Source organism: Chrysemys picta, chromosome 7 (genome assembly GCF_011386835.1).
Source record: "Chrysemys picta bellii isolate R12L10 chromosome 7, ASM1138683v2, whole genome shotgun sequence".
NCBI classification, from domain to species: domain Eukaryota; kingdom Metazoa; phylum Chordata; order Testudines; family Emydidae; genus Chrysemys; species Chrysemys picta.
In genome coordinates, this window is record NC_088797.1 from 44,185,725 (window position 1) to 44,200,935 (window position 15,211).

Sequence of the window (15,211 nt, forward strand, 5' to 3'; positions counted from 1 at the left end):
ATGAAGATGGCCATAAAGGAAAAATGGTGTCATGGAAGAAAATGCAGTTTTGTTGGAGCATACTGGGAATGCTGATCTCATGCACAGACATGCATCAATGAACACATGAGATCTGTCCAGTAATTCCTGCAATCCCCTCTGCATTATCACATTGTCTGTGGAGATCAAGATTCTATTGTATACTCTCTTCTCTCTCGGGGACAGTGGAAAAGGTAGGAAGGCATATAGGCCACAGGACACTTCATTTCAGTTTCCAGATGCAGTTTCAATTTTTCCACTTGGCATCTGGAAACAGCAGCAGTCCTCTGTGGCCTCTTGGTGCACCATGAGACCTCTCACGAAGCTTGGCAACATCTTTCCTATATGACTTCCCACCTGTTCTGCTGCTTGCCAAGATCATAAAAAAGATAGGACGCGGCAAAAAAGTGGCAGTTAGTATGTTTATGCCTTACTGGCTGAAGACTACCGCTTTGAGACCTGATTAACCAGGTGTTCATTGGATCTTCTGATGTTTCTATCTCACAATGAAGTAAGCTTGATCTCCCTTAATGTTTGATATCAGCTGAGGCTGATGTGAATCAGGTGCTATTGTTCTAGTAATTGGGAATTGCAATGAGCTTCAGCACTTAAAAATGTTGCTTCTAGTGACCAATCCTAAACTTTGTCATTGAAAAACTAAAACTCTTTGCGTCCCACACATTAGAAATTAATCTGGGAGCTGAAATTCTAGTAGATGTCCCTCAACAAGTAGTTTTCTATTTTTAAAACACAACGTCTGGTTCCTAAACTTCCAGGCTGATGTGTGTGGTACTTGTTGGTGCTGATGAGGTAGGTAACTTGCTGTTTTCTCATTTCCCACGCTCAACTCCCCGCATCTGGTGCTGAAGATGAGAGAATAGAGCTAGGGGACAAGAATACAGGGCAAGAACACTGTGTTGGTCTGTTAAAAGGAGAATTTTTTGAATTAATGCAAAAAGCCAGTAAAGGAAATAATAAATGAAAGAGAAGGAGAAAAATATTAAGTAATAAAAGTAGCGAACAGAGCTCATCCAGATACACTGTTTTGATACATGTTTCCCATACTTAGTGATGTGAATAAAAAGTGTACTGGCCTCCTCTCATTTTGTGCAGAAGAAAAGAGAATGTTCTTAATCTGGACTCACTGACAGTCTGCACCTAGTGTAAAGGACTCATATTTTTAAAACTTGCCATAGTGGCAAGGGATCTTTTTTCTAAATTAGTTTGCTACTTGCCAGTAATATTTGATGTATAACTTACATTGTAATTTAATTGAGACAAGGTGGATGAAGTAATTATCTTTTATTCAACCAACTTCTGGAAGAGACAAGCTTTCGAGGAAGAAGAGCGCTGTGTAAGCTTGAAAGCTTAGCTATCACCAAAAGAAGTTGGTCCAATAAAAGATATTACTTCACCGAAGATTATGTACTATATTTGTTTACAAAATGCTATTAAACTCTTTAATGTTACTGTAATGCTCCGCGCCGGCTCCAGGCACCAGCTAAGCAAGCTCGTGCTTGGGGTGGCAGATTCTACGGGGCGGCATTCCACCCCATCCTAGGGCAGCATGGCCGCTTTTTTTGTTTTTTTGGTTCACCGATCCGGCCGCCCTGTAGGGGATGGCGGCGCGGAGGAGGGGAGTGGGCTGCGTGCTCAATCTGCCCCAGCTGGTGCCAGGTCTGTAGCAAGCCCGGCAGGGCAGCCCGCGTCCTTCCCTCCCCGCAGACCGGAGCGGCACGGAGCCCTCCCAGCAGGCAGCATGGTGATCGGGGCCACGTGGCGAGCACCCCGCTGAAGCCCTGGCCGCCCCCCTTCTCTCTCTCCCCTCCGCTTCCTTCCCCTCTCCTCCCCCCCCTCCCTCCCCCCCTCCCCCCCCCCCCCCCCCCCCCGCTAGCCAGGGCACATCTGCAGTGCAGGGAGTCCCCCTGAACCCTGGCTCCGGCCGCTCTGTAGGTATTTGGTATTTTTTGTTTTGCTTGGGGCGGCAAAAAAGCCAGAGCCGGCCCTGGTAATACTATTCTGTAATCCACACAAAATACTAGCAGCCTCTCCCCACTGCTTAAATTATAACAGAAGGCGCTGATAGTGAAGTTTCATGTTATAAAGAACTTGATTATTCAGAACAAGTACATTACAAAGTACAAAATTTAAAACTGCACTTTGTCAGAAATGAATGTGTTATGACTCAGTAATTTGAAAAATTCCATAATTAGTACTGGGTTCTGACTAATTAGTATGAATTAGCAAGGTTCTACTGTATTTTGATTGTTTAATGTAAGTACTTTTCAAAATCCAATCCTTTCTATTTTATACAGGTTTTTAGATACGTCCAAACAAGCCATAGGGATGTTGTTCATACACTTTGCAAATGTGTATTTATCAGACCTAACTGAAGAGGACCCTTGTTCACTGTGAGTGCTGTGAATTTGAGTAAACTACCCTTTAGGGAAAGGTCTTTTCTGAGATTCATTGACAATTTGATTGGGGGTTGATGATTGGAAAAAGAATCTGAGAAACTATTTTGAGGCTAAATGAGGGGCTTTCATAAATCTATGATTCTATGAGGGGCTTTTGAAAGCTCACATTTTAAAAATAACTAATGGAGGATCAGAATTCTGGTATCACTTCCTTGTCAGTATGAACTGGGAATCATTGAGAGGCAATTGAGTGTCCTGACACCTTGGATTGAGGGGAGAAAGCACCTTGTATCTCCAAGGAAACATCACCCTTCCCCACACACACCCCAAAAAATCACCACCTCTCTTGCAAAATTAATACATCATTAATACGGATACAATTTAGTCATGGAGGTCACGGATTCGGTGACTTTAACAAACCTCAGGGACAGGTTGTGGGCTTCCATGAATTCTTGATTATTGCGCACGACCTGTCTGTGACTTTTACTAAAAATAACCGTGACAAAATCTTAACCTTAATCATTAAAAAACACATCCTAACAGAAGGAAAGATTGTAACACAAGGCTGTTGATGGGGGGCAGGGAGGTAGGGAATCCTAGAGAGCTAAGCAAATCTTCTATGATTCCAATAAGTATCATGTATAAACACTCCAAAAATCTTATATTAATCCAATCAGGCATGAATATTAAGTCAGAGTGGTGTCCGAGGATATTTTATAATGGCTTTCCTGTCTGTTTTCTAAAATGCTTGTTTGCTAATGCAGTATTACTTTCACTGTTAATGCTGAAAAATGTTGCTCAGCATGTAGGAGGCTAATACAGAAAATATTAATTTTGCAATCTGATGCTCTGAGCATTGTGACTATGTATATAAGCACTTAATTCCATTATGTTAAATCTGAAGATTTATGTCTTTGAGACAATTTTGAGCTCCTGAGTCTTTACCAGCAGCTACAGAAGCAAATGGAGGATAGTTTCGGGTCTTTCTTGAAAGGGGCTCCTGCCCGACAGCTTACATGCTAAACTCTTCTGGTAATGGGTGCTGTAAAACCACTATAATTTTGGACCTGTGTTTTACACCCTTGGATCCCAGCTAGAGGGTTGGCTCCACACATTGCCCCAAAGGACACTGCTTGCTTAGAGGCTTCTGAGCTCGTTTAGTGGGCTGTTGTTAGTTGATTTGAAATGGTGGCTCTACAGCAAATCAAGAAATTATTATTGGCAGGCCATTGTATTTTTATCAAATAATTACACGAGGGTTTAGTTTTAAAAAGTCTTATAAATAGACTAGTATCATGAAATAAAATTCAGTGTAGTTGTAGCTCCTAATCTTGTGGGAATGTAAGAGGCAGAGCCAGAACCTTGTCACATTAGACAGTCCACCTAAACTGAGTCATTTTTAACTTCTGGGAGTGCAAAAAGGCATCAAGAAACTTGTACTCAGAATTCAGGGAGCTGCAAATTAAAAACTCTGAACAAAGTTTATGGGCAGGTTTTAAATACCTTAAGATAAGGAGGACTGTAATTTAAACAATTAGAAAGAAGCAAGCAACTGCACTATAATATAGCCTACCTGATATTTTCTCACTCTTCAGACTGCAGTGCCCTCTTGTGGTGTGGAATAAAATGATTTGTGTTAGGGATACTTGTGTTGCTTGTTGGTTCCTTTGCTAAACACTTAAAAATTGATTATATGGTCCTCTTAATCATAATTTTGAAGCAGACTTGTGTTAACAGTTTAAAAAAATGATTATGGAAATACCAATTCTGCACAAAAAGCAGTGTCTCTAAGACTTGGGTGCCACATGGCTTGTCAACAGAAGTTTTGGTTTCTTTTTATACTCTTGTTGAGCCTCTTCTGAATCCCAAAACTGGTGTTGAGGTTCAGTTTGGGAGACTACCATTTTATCCCTTTACACCCCATCTCCTCTTTCTAATAGTACCCATTTCACCACCAATTACTAGAGAGTGCCAATAGCTTTCTCTGAGACACCAGTTTTCCTGCTGCAAATGTGCAAGTAAAACAGACAATGTTGTCACCCTTTGTACTTGGTCACACCATCCACATGGAAGCAAGAATTCCAGGTAGCAGTACAAAGAGTTACCATCAAGACACCTGACTGGTTTCAAGTATTCATGTTAAAAATTTTCAACCCAATGTGGCCTTTAAAAGAACAGTTTAATGTCATGTCACTGGTAGCACCTGAGCTGTTACCTTGTTCAGCCAAGAGTGATTAGCAAATGAGATACATTGACTTACAAGATGTTCTGGTGACATTCCGGTGAAGATATAACTCATGATTCATTTAAATTCCATAATAATCACTTCCGCTTTTGGTGAATACCATACAGCCAAAATTAAAAAAAAACAAAAAACAGAACAGTAGAGTAGCAACTATATAACTATTGAAATAGTTAAATATATTAAAAGGAGAAGGGATTTAGACAGTCTTTTTCTGAAGATACGTACAATTACAATATTCAGAATGGCTATATACAGTACAGTAACTCCTCACTTAACGTTGTAGTTATGTTCCTGAAAAATGTGACTTTAAGTGAAACGATGTTAAATGAATCTAATTCTTATGGGGAAATTGATGTAAATAGGGGGGGTTAGGTTCCAGGGAAATTTTTTTCACTAGACAAAAAACTATATATATATACACACACACACACACATGCACACACAGTATACGTTTTAAACAAATAATTTAATACTATTCACAGCTATGATGATTGTGAAGCTTGGTTGAGGTGGTGAAGTTAGAGGGTGGAAGAGGGTGGGATATTTTTCAGGGAATGCCTTGCTGCTAAATCAGTGGTTTTCAAACTTTCGTACTGGTAACCCCTTTCACATAGCAAGCCTCTGAGTGTGACCCCCCGCCATATAAATTAAAAATACTTTTTTATATATTTAACACCATTATAAATGCTGGAGGCAAAGCAGGGTTTGGGGTGGAGGCTGACAGCTTGCGACCTCCCTATGTAATAACCTCGTGACCCCCTGAGGGGTCCCGACCCTCAGTTTGAGAACCCCTGTGCTAAATGATGAACTAGCACTCGGCTAATCCCTCAAGGGTTAACACGTTGTTAATGTTGTTGTTGTAGCCTCTACAAGGCAGCAGAAATGGAGGGGAGGGGAGATAGCATAGTAGACGGAGACAGACACACACCTTGTGTGTGGGAGAGAGAGAGAAATGCACACTGCCCCTTTAAATAAGCTGACCCATTCTTAAGTGCATCGTCTTTTTAAGTGGATCAAGAAGTTGAGACAGCAGCTGGTGCCCAGGCTTTCTCTGTCTGTGTCCCCGCCCTGCTCTATATGGAGAAGAAGGGGTAAGTGGGGTGTAGGAGCAGGGGGGAGGGGGACACCCTGATATTAGCCCCCTGTTTCCCCTCCCCACACAGCAAGCAGGAGTCTCGGGGAGCAGCTCCAAGGCAGAGGGCAGGAGCAGCACATGGCAGTGGGGGGAGGGACAGCTGCAATTGCTAACCTGCTGGCAGCTCTTGCACAGGGAACTTAGGAGAGTGGGGAGCTGATAGGGGGGCTGCCGGTCCGCCCTGGTTCCAAGTCCCCACCAGCTAGCTGCAATGGGCTGCTCTTCCTGCAAGCAGTGGACAAAGCAGGCAGCTGCCAAACTACATTAGAAGGGAGCATTGCACAACTTTAAATGAGCACGTTCCCCAATTGATCAGCAATGTAACAACGAAGCCATGTTAACCGGGATGACTTTGAGGAGTTACTGTAATTGACTTGGCGGAATTAAATCAGTCCAGTCTAACGTTTGGTGGAATTACTTTAAATTTGTATTCTATAGTTATTACACCATACATGTATTGTATTCAGCACCGGGCTGTTCATAGCTGGGTCTACAAGCATTACTTTTCAGTAGAAAAACTGATAGCTTCAGCATCTCACATATGTAAGAGCTGTGCCTTACTATAACATCCACATGCAGCGAGTCAGTATTTTCCATGATTGGAATGAGTGTGATTTTTTTCACTTTGAGCTGTTTTCCAAGCAATATAAGAAACAAGGTGTTTTTAAAATAAAATTTTGTTCTCGGGCTCCACTTAAATGAAGTCTTTCCAAATAGTGAAATGAGAGTGGAAGATGAAATGATTTTAACTTGAGGGCATAAAATGCAAATTGGCGTTTATACACAGAAATACATGGAACTTCATTTGACATTTAACTGGAAGGCCAAACACTAAGTAGTGGGGCAGTTCTAAAACTGTTTAAAATCTCGGATAAGAAACAGGGGCAAATACGTAACTGTTCAAGTTTTTAAAATCTCATAGTGATGCTGGCCTTTCAGAGAGGCAAGCAAATTTACCCTTCATCAGTTGCTGCAATATGATGCCCCCTAACTCCAGGGGAAAAAAACATGCTCATGGTTTTCTCTCCTGTACTTTCTCCCCACTTCCAGGTACCTTATAAACTTCTTGCTGGATGCAACTTTAGGGATGCTGCTAATCTACACTGGTGTGCGTGCAGTCAGCAGCATTGTGGAATGGCAGCAATGGGAGTCCCTTCGCTTTGGTGAATATGGTAAATATTTCTATTCTTGTAACTAAATGAATTGGAGAGTAGAGCATTGCAGTGGCACTGCACTTACTTTTAAAGATGGTCAGTTAAACATTATTACACAAATGGTTGTGTAATAGTCAATTCTAACACTTGACTTGCATCCTGTGACAGACCCAGACCGGTTGGGTGCAGACCTGGTAGAAGACACTGGATGAATAGTTTTCTGTTTCCTGAGTGACCAAGGCAGGGGCTACCCCAGAGCAGTCAGGAAGGTGCTAAAAACAATTAAGTCAGGCAGACTCCATAAGACACCTGGAACCAATTAAGAACTGATTAGAAGCAATCAAAGGAAAAAGGTTAATCAGATCACCTGAAGCCCATTTAGAACCAGCTGGGACTAGTTTAAAAGGAAGCCCCTTCAGAGAGGCCAGCTGCTAGGAACTGGGAGTAGGAAGGTGTGTTGTGGGAAGACTGGGAAAAAGAAGGTGCACAATAAAAGACCCGGGAGGACAAGCGTGGTCAGGTACCAAGGAGGGTGCTAGGAGGGGCCATTTGGGGAAGTAGCCCAGGGAAGGGCTGTAGCCCTGTAATATAGAAAAACTACCTGTTTCTGCTGCCAATTAGGATCCCTGGGCTGGAACCCGGAGAAGAGGGCAGGCCTGGGTTCTCCCCCCCCCACACACACACACACACACACCCTGAAAAGGAAGACAGGGACTAAAAAGGGTTCTTAACCAAACCCGTTGACTGAACGATGATGAAGGTGACTCAGTAAGCTGTAACCCTTGCCTCTAGGAGGGGGGAGAGGCTACATTGAGGGTCACAGGAAACCTCTGAGGCAAACCCTAACCGCCTAGAAGCGCAGGACCTCCCGCACCCGAGGCAAGGCTGGTGCTCTGCCACTGGTCGGGGGGTGGGGGGGAATTGGTGAATGCTCTGGTACAAGCCACGGTAGCCCAGCAGGAGGCTACCCATATACAGGAATGCAGGAATCTACCCGATTACAACAAGAAACCAACCAGGTTGTTAGTGAACCAAGCCGCCCAAGATCTCTCCTCCGAGATGTAGTGGACCCCCTCCAACCGAACCCAAGGGCCTGGAGGGACACAAACCCTAAGGGCAGCAGGCCATCTACCAAACATGACGGCCGGGGATGACATAGAGGCATATCTCCTGTCTTTTGAAAGAACTGCTCAGCATGAGACATGGCCACAGGACCAGTGGGCCAGCATTCTCATCCCTTTTCTGTGCGTAGAAGCCCAGAAGGCCTATTTTGATCTGCTTGCCAAGGACACGGCTAACTACCCCCGACTGAGGATGGAGATCCTGACCTGATCCATGGACCCAGAAGTTCCATGATTGGAAGTATCAGGAGAGCAAGCCACCAAGATCTCAGCTGTTTGATCTGATGCACCTTGCTCGGAAGTGGCTATGGCCTGAGGCATGCAGCTCAGAGAAAATTTGGGAGATGTTGGTCATAGACCAATTTAAGATGAGCCTACCGCCAGACCTTGGTGCATGGGTAGGCCAGCATGACCCGTCCACCTACGACGAAACAATCGTGCTGGTAGAGACACTATTGATGGCCAGGGAATTGACCCATCTACCTAGGGAAGGCCCCTTATGAGGTAGGCGACTAACGCCAATCCTGCGAGTTCAGGTGACCAGACACCCGGGAACCGCTAGGTGGAAGAAGAGGGAGGCCGAAGACCAGACAGGAATCCAGGAGGATAGGAATGGATTGGGTGGGGAAACTCCGAGGCTAAGCCTCCTAACCCATGGGACAGGAGAAACAATTATAGGTGTTACTGGTGTAGGCGCTTGGTAATTTAGCAGCCCAGTGCCCCAACCTCAAAGAGCCCATGCACAGTAATATCGGGGACTGGAGTAGTCCATGCTCCGTCCTCAACCTTGTGGAGGTCGCAGTCACCCCACACAAATATACAAGCCCAGTAAGGGTAGATAGGGTAGAAACCGTGGCATTCATAGATTCCGGGAGCGCTATCACCCTGATCTCAGGTAAACTAGTAAAGCGCAGCCAGTTAACGCAGGCTAAATGTACAGGGATTACATGTGTCCATGGGACTGTTAGCTACTACCCCATCATACCACTAAAGCTAGAAGTTCAGGGAAATGTCACTAGATGAAGGTAGGGGTGGTCCCACACCTCCCCTATTTCTTACTCGTCGGAAGAGATTTTCCCGGGTTTGGAAACTTGCTCCCAGTGGAGGGGTGAGAGGAAGAGGAGCTCCCCAAACTGAGGGAGGCCTCCACAGCAGAACGTTCTCCCCCAATATTCGCGGAAGTATCCCAGGAACTATGCCCCTGGGGGAGGCCGGAAGACCAAAAGGGAAAGAAGGGCGGCCAAGGCCTTGGGTACTCGAATCCTGCTACAAGGACAAAGGGCCGCCTGTGTAGGTGGGCAGACCTGGGCTACTAAAAGGAAGGACCCCAAGACACAGGAAGGACCTCTTGTACCAGGTCGTGCGCATGTAAGAGCAAGAGGTACACCAGCTCCTAGTACCCTGGAAACACCAGAGGGCAATATTAAACCTTGCCCACAGTCACCTTTTTGGAGGACACCTGGGGGCGGAGAAAACCCAGGTGCAAATCTTGCGCAGGTTCTTCTGGACAAGGGTACATGAGGATGTCCGTGGTACTGCACCTCCTGTCCAAATGTCAATTGCACAGCCCTCGTCCACATCTAAGAGCCCCTTTGGTACCCCTATTGATCATCGAAGTTCCGTTTGAGCGGATCGCCATGGATCTAGTGGGGCCACTAGAGAAGACGACCCGAGGCCACCAGTATGTGCTTGTCATCCTAGACTATGCAACCAGGTATCCAGAAGCTGTCCTCCTATGAAACATAGCCTCCAAAAGCATTGCCAAAGAACTCATGGAAATCTTCACCTGGTTAGGGCTACCAAAAGAAATCCTCACGGACCAAGGAACATCTTTCATGTCCAAGCTAATGAAGGACCTGTGTTCCCTGCTCCATGTCCAGGCCCTATCACCCACAAACCGATGGTCTGATGGAAAGATTGAACCGGATTCTCAAGGCCATGATAAAAAAGGTGGTAAGCAAGGATGGGAAAGATTGGGGCAACCTATTACTGTACCTCATGTTCACCATCCATGAGGTTCCCCAAGCTTCCACTGAATTCTCCCCCTTTGAGCTATTATATGGATGCCCCCTCGAGGCATCTTGGAAATAGCCAAGGAAACTTGGGAGGAGGAACCCAGTGAGGGGAAGAACGTAATAGAGCATGTGCTACAAATGAGGGACCGGATAGTCCAGGTCACTCCCATAGTGAGGGAGCACCTAGAAAAGACCCAAGAGGCTGAGCGAGCTTACTACAACCGTCAAGTCAAGGTTCGTCAGTTTTAACCCGGCGACCGAGTAGTGGTGGTAGTACCCACGGCAGAAAGTTAGCTTATTGGCCCAGTGGCAAGGACCCTATGAAATAGTTGAATACGTAGGGGATGTAAATTACAAGGTACGACAACCGGGACATTGAAAACTAGAGCAAATAAACCATGTCAACCTTCTGAAACCCTGGCATGCCCGAGAGGCATGTGCAGCTGTTCAAGAAGACCTGCATCCAGTGGACTAAAACCCTGAACAAGTGAGGGTGTCTCCTGAATTAACGCCAGTCCAGAAGAAGGAGGTATTTGAGATGATCATCCAGAACCAAGATGTATTCTTGACAAAGCCCGGTCATGCAACCAAGACATATCACCACATCATCACAAACCCTGGGTCCAGAGTAACAGTGAAGCCCTACCCGGTACCAGCAGCCAAAATGGAGGAAATAAAAGCAGAAGTGTTTAAAAAAAAAAAAAATGCTGGAGATGGGGATCATCGAAGAATCCCACAGTCAGTGGTCCAGCCCGATAGTGCTGGTGCCCAAACCTGATGGCACCACAAGGTTCTGCAATGACTTCCGCCGACTAAACGAGATATCCCAGTTTGATGCATACCCCATACCTTGCATAGACAAACTAGTGGACTGTCTGGATAATCCCCAGTACTTGTCCTCCCTTTTGGACTACATGGGGCCCCAGCTACCTTTCAGTGCCTCATGGACAAGCTATTACGCCCCCATGACAGCTATGCTGCAGCCTACCTGGATTATGTGGTTATTCATACCCCAGACTGGGAAACCCACTTCGGGTGAGCTGGCCTTATGGCAAACCCTGTCAAGTGCGCCATAGGGTTCATGGAGGCCAAATATCTTGGCTATGTGGTAGGAAAAGGTCTGGTAAAATCCCAACTGAATAAGCTAGAGGCCATCCAAAATTGGCCCAGCCGAGTCCTAAGAAGCAGGTCCGAGCATTCCTAGGGGTGGTGGGGTATTACCAGCATTTCATCCCCCATTTTGCCACAAGGGCAAGTTCCCAATTGACTTAATGAAGGCCCGCGGCCCTGATCCAGTCAAATGGTCCGACGCAGCAGAGAGGGCATTTGCGGACCTACAGACTGTCCTCTGAAGTAACTCCGTATTGATAGCCCCGGATTTCACCAAGGAATTCATCCTACAAACAGTTGCATCTGAGGTGGGGTTAGGGGCCTTCCTGTCGCACGTGGTCGGGGAGGAGGAGCACCCAATACTCTACTTCAGCAGGAAACTCCTTCCGAGGGAACAAAAATACGCAGTGGTTGAGAGGGAGTGCCTCGCTGTTAAATGGGCCATGGAAGCGTTACATTACTATCTGCTTGGGCGTAGATTTGTCCTCGTAACTGACCATGCTCCTCTTCAATGGATGCAGCGAAACAAGGAGAAGAACTCGAGAGTAACCAGGTGGTTTTTGTCCCTCCGACCTTTCCAGTTCCACGTGCAATATAGAGCAGGGAGCCGCTATGGCAATGCCAATGGTTTGTCCCAAGCTGTCCAACCCCTTGGTGTTGAGCAGGGGGGAGAGATATGTGACAGACCCAGACAGGAGTCTGGTGGAAGGAAAATGCACTGGATGAATAGTTTTCTGTTTCCTGAGTGACCAGGGCAGGGGCTACACTAGAGCAGTCAGGAAGGCGCTAGAAGCAATTAAGTCAGGCAGACTCCATAAGACACCTGGAACCAATTAAGAACTGATTAGAAGCCATCAAAGAAAACCGGTTAATCAGATCACCTGAAGCCCATTTAGAACCAGCTGGGACTAGTTTAAAAGGAAGCCCCTTCAGAAAGGCCAGTTGCTAGGAGCAGGAAGGTATGTTATGGGAAGACTGGGAGAAAGAAGGTGTGGAGTAAAAGACCCAGGAGAACAAGTGTGGTCAGGTACCAAGGGGAGGGGCCATTTGGGGAAGTAGCCCAGGGAAGTGACACACACACACACACACACACGAACGACAGGGACTAAATCCCTTTGCAGTTTAATTGGCTGCTATACCTAGGGTATTATACGGGAGCACTTAATAACTTTTTCCTTACGTTTAAAAAAACATTAAAACTCAGTTAGCATGGCATACAATACAAATGGAAGCCTGTCTGCAAGGTATTATCCTTTTTGTAAGATATAAAGAAAACTTACTAGACCAAAAAAAAAAGCTAGTCGTCTTCCAAAATATTCAACATAATTTTGATTTTAAAGATCATTTTGTGTAGGTTGCAGTCAAAGATCAATTTAAATTGAAGCTTTAACTTAACTAAGCCACCCACATTTAAAGATAAAGGATTGGGAATCTTCTAGCCAAGTTTCAGAACTAACGCTCAAACAAATAATGTAGAAAAGAACAATGTATGGTTGGATACTTAATTTTTAAAAATTAAATTTTCTTTTGTTAACACAGAATAACAACTTTTGGAAAAGTACTGTAACTAGCAGTTGACTACATATGGTTTTAAAAAAAAACAGGTAATTAATGAAAAAGCGCACAAAAAATTAAATGATCTTGTGAAATACAAGTATCGGGAGACTTGTGAATTTTATGACTAACTCGAAACAAATGGTTTTCTTGTGGTAAATCCTAACATCAGATGTTTATAATAGAAATGCTGCCAAGCTCACAGCACAGTGGAACAACATAGTGCTTCTGCAATAAACCCATTCTTATATTAAGAGTTGATTTGTGTCCTTTAGGCTTCCTGTAATGGTGATTCACCCTCTCAAGTCCCTAGATACTTTGAATCATTGGTCTTAATTGACTTTTCAGTGCAGTTATACTTGAAATTTTATTACATATGGAGTATTTCTAGACACAACTATTTAGTACTAAATAAAACTCCCAATTCACAGTTACATCTTCACACTGTAAATCATACCCTATTTTGCCTATTTAAAATTCTAGATAGGCCCATTTTTTCTTGTTTTTTGGACATGCATATACCACATGGCAAATCTTCACAAAAGAGAACCTGTGCCACTGAAATAAGCCTCACCTTAGGTTGTGATGGTGAAGGAAGGAAATTTTTTCTACCTAAGTACTTGTATCTAACTTGGGAAACCCAGCTCACCTTTGTAACCCCAGTGACATTACTGGGATTGTGTTGATGTAACAGAAGTTAGAACTCCATCCTCCAAAGTTTAGTAGTAATCCCATTAGGACTTAACACATTAAATATCTAATAGCCAGCATTTCTTGTTTGTGACTATTACCAGAAATTAGTCAATATGTTGATATACATGGGTAGTTGTCTCTCCATTCATACACCCACTTTTCAGGTATGCACATCTCTAAACTAGCTCCATACTTTCTATTAAAACAAGAATACCTAATTGAGTTGTAGTTGTTAGGCAACTGATTTTTGTCGGAAACATCTCTGTTCTATTGTACTCTCCACCTTAAGTTTTAACTGAACTGCTTTTGTGTCCTAGAAGAATACACTCCATGATGAACTCACATCTCTGCTGGAAAAATAAGCAACTTAGCTGTCACCTAGACCTGAGTAGGATCAAAAGTTTGTCTCTTGGGTTGAGCTCATGGCCTAAGTCAAGGCCTTTCTGCCCACATAGTCACTGATAACTATAGTCTCTCTTAAGGGGACACAATCAACTTAATTTTCAAACTGAAATATCATTGTTAACCTACTACTGTTATAAATAACTAAGCTTACCGCAGCTCAAAGAATTAGAGAGAGAGAGAAATCTCTCTCTACTTTCTGCATCTGATAGTACTTGCTATATATTCATTGTCACTATTTTCCCTTGTGTAGTCAGTCAGTTTCCCCTATTTCAAACAGAGACTTTTTTTAAAACGGGAAACTATTATTCAAAACCATTAAAGTTGGTGGGGAGAGTTCCTGAAACTACTTTAAACTCGTTTTGTAAATTCTGTACATTTCAAGTTGATGTATCCCTTTTAAAAACAATTTTTACTTCATCATTTTTTGGCATCTATAACCATGTTCCTCAGATCGGGATAATTAACGAATGATCATTTTTATCTGTCCCATTGTGGAACCAGGATCGTTTCAGTATTTCTCCTCAATATCGTCATCATTCACATTTAATTTCATTTACGAAAATTAAGAATACTTCTCGTCAAATTCATTTATTAAGCAGTTCTTCTCCAGCTGGGTTCCTATAACTGATGCCTGCAATAATCTGATTATCTTTTAGTTCATGTAGCACTTAAAAAAAGGTTCTGATGACTTTCTGTGTTTAAGCTTTTGTATCTTTTTATTCATGTGCATCTCATCTGTTTTCTTGCCCTGTGATTCCTAATGTTGCAAGTTGATACGCATTTTCTCCAGATCCTCTGAATTTAGTTTTTGTCTTTTGTACTAAGCTATCATAAGTGCCATTACAAAAAAATTTTACTTTAAACAACTATTTCTGTTGATATGGTGGAAACATTTTGTATGTAGTTAACTAGTTGTTACAACTGAAAAATTATTATTTTTGTGCAAATAAGATTTGATTCCTTTAACTCAGCTAGTCATTGTATGCTTGGATATTTTTGTCCATAATGAAGGTAGAGTGATGTTCCCACCGAACATTCCGGTGACATTTTAAAAAATGTTTTTAGTCTTAATGAGAAAGCGTTTGGTCTACGATTTGTGCTCTTAATGTGAAAGAAAAGAAAACCTGTCTAAGGGTATGTCTACACTACGAGAGTAGTTCGATTGTACTTAAATCGAATATGTGGAATCGATATTACAAAGTCAAACGTGTGTATACACACTAAGGACAGTAATTCGACTTTGTGAGTCCACACTAACGGGGCAAGCATCGACATTGGAAGCAGTGCACTGTGGGCAGCTATCCCGCAGTCCCCGCTGCCCATTGGAATTCTGGGTCGAGCCCC

The 15,211-nt window shown here is 43.6% G+C and overlaps 1 protein-coding gene across 1 annotated transcript in view; it reads left to right on the forward strand.

Moving 5' to 3' along the window:
• Nucleotides 1–15,211, forward strand: part of STIMATE (STIM activating enhancer) — a 111,734-nt gene that overhangs the window by 60,172 nt on the left and 36,351 nt on the right. The window contains exons 3-4 of the mRNA XM_005310144.5: nt 2,334–2,429; nt 6,866–6,987. Of these exons, the coding sequence (XP_005310201.1) occupies nt 2,334–2,429; nt 6,866–6,987 (218 nt within the window). The remainder of the gene's footprint in view (nt 1–2,333; nt 2,430–6,865; nt 6,988–15,211) is intronic.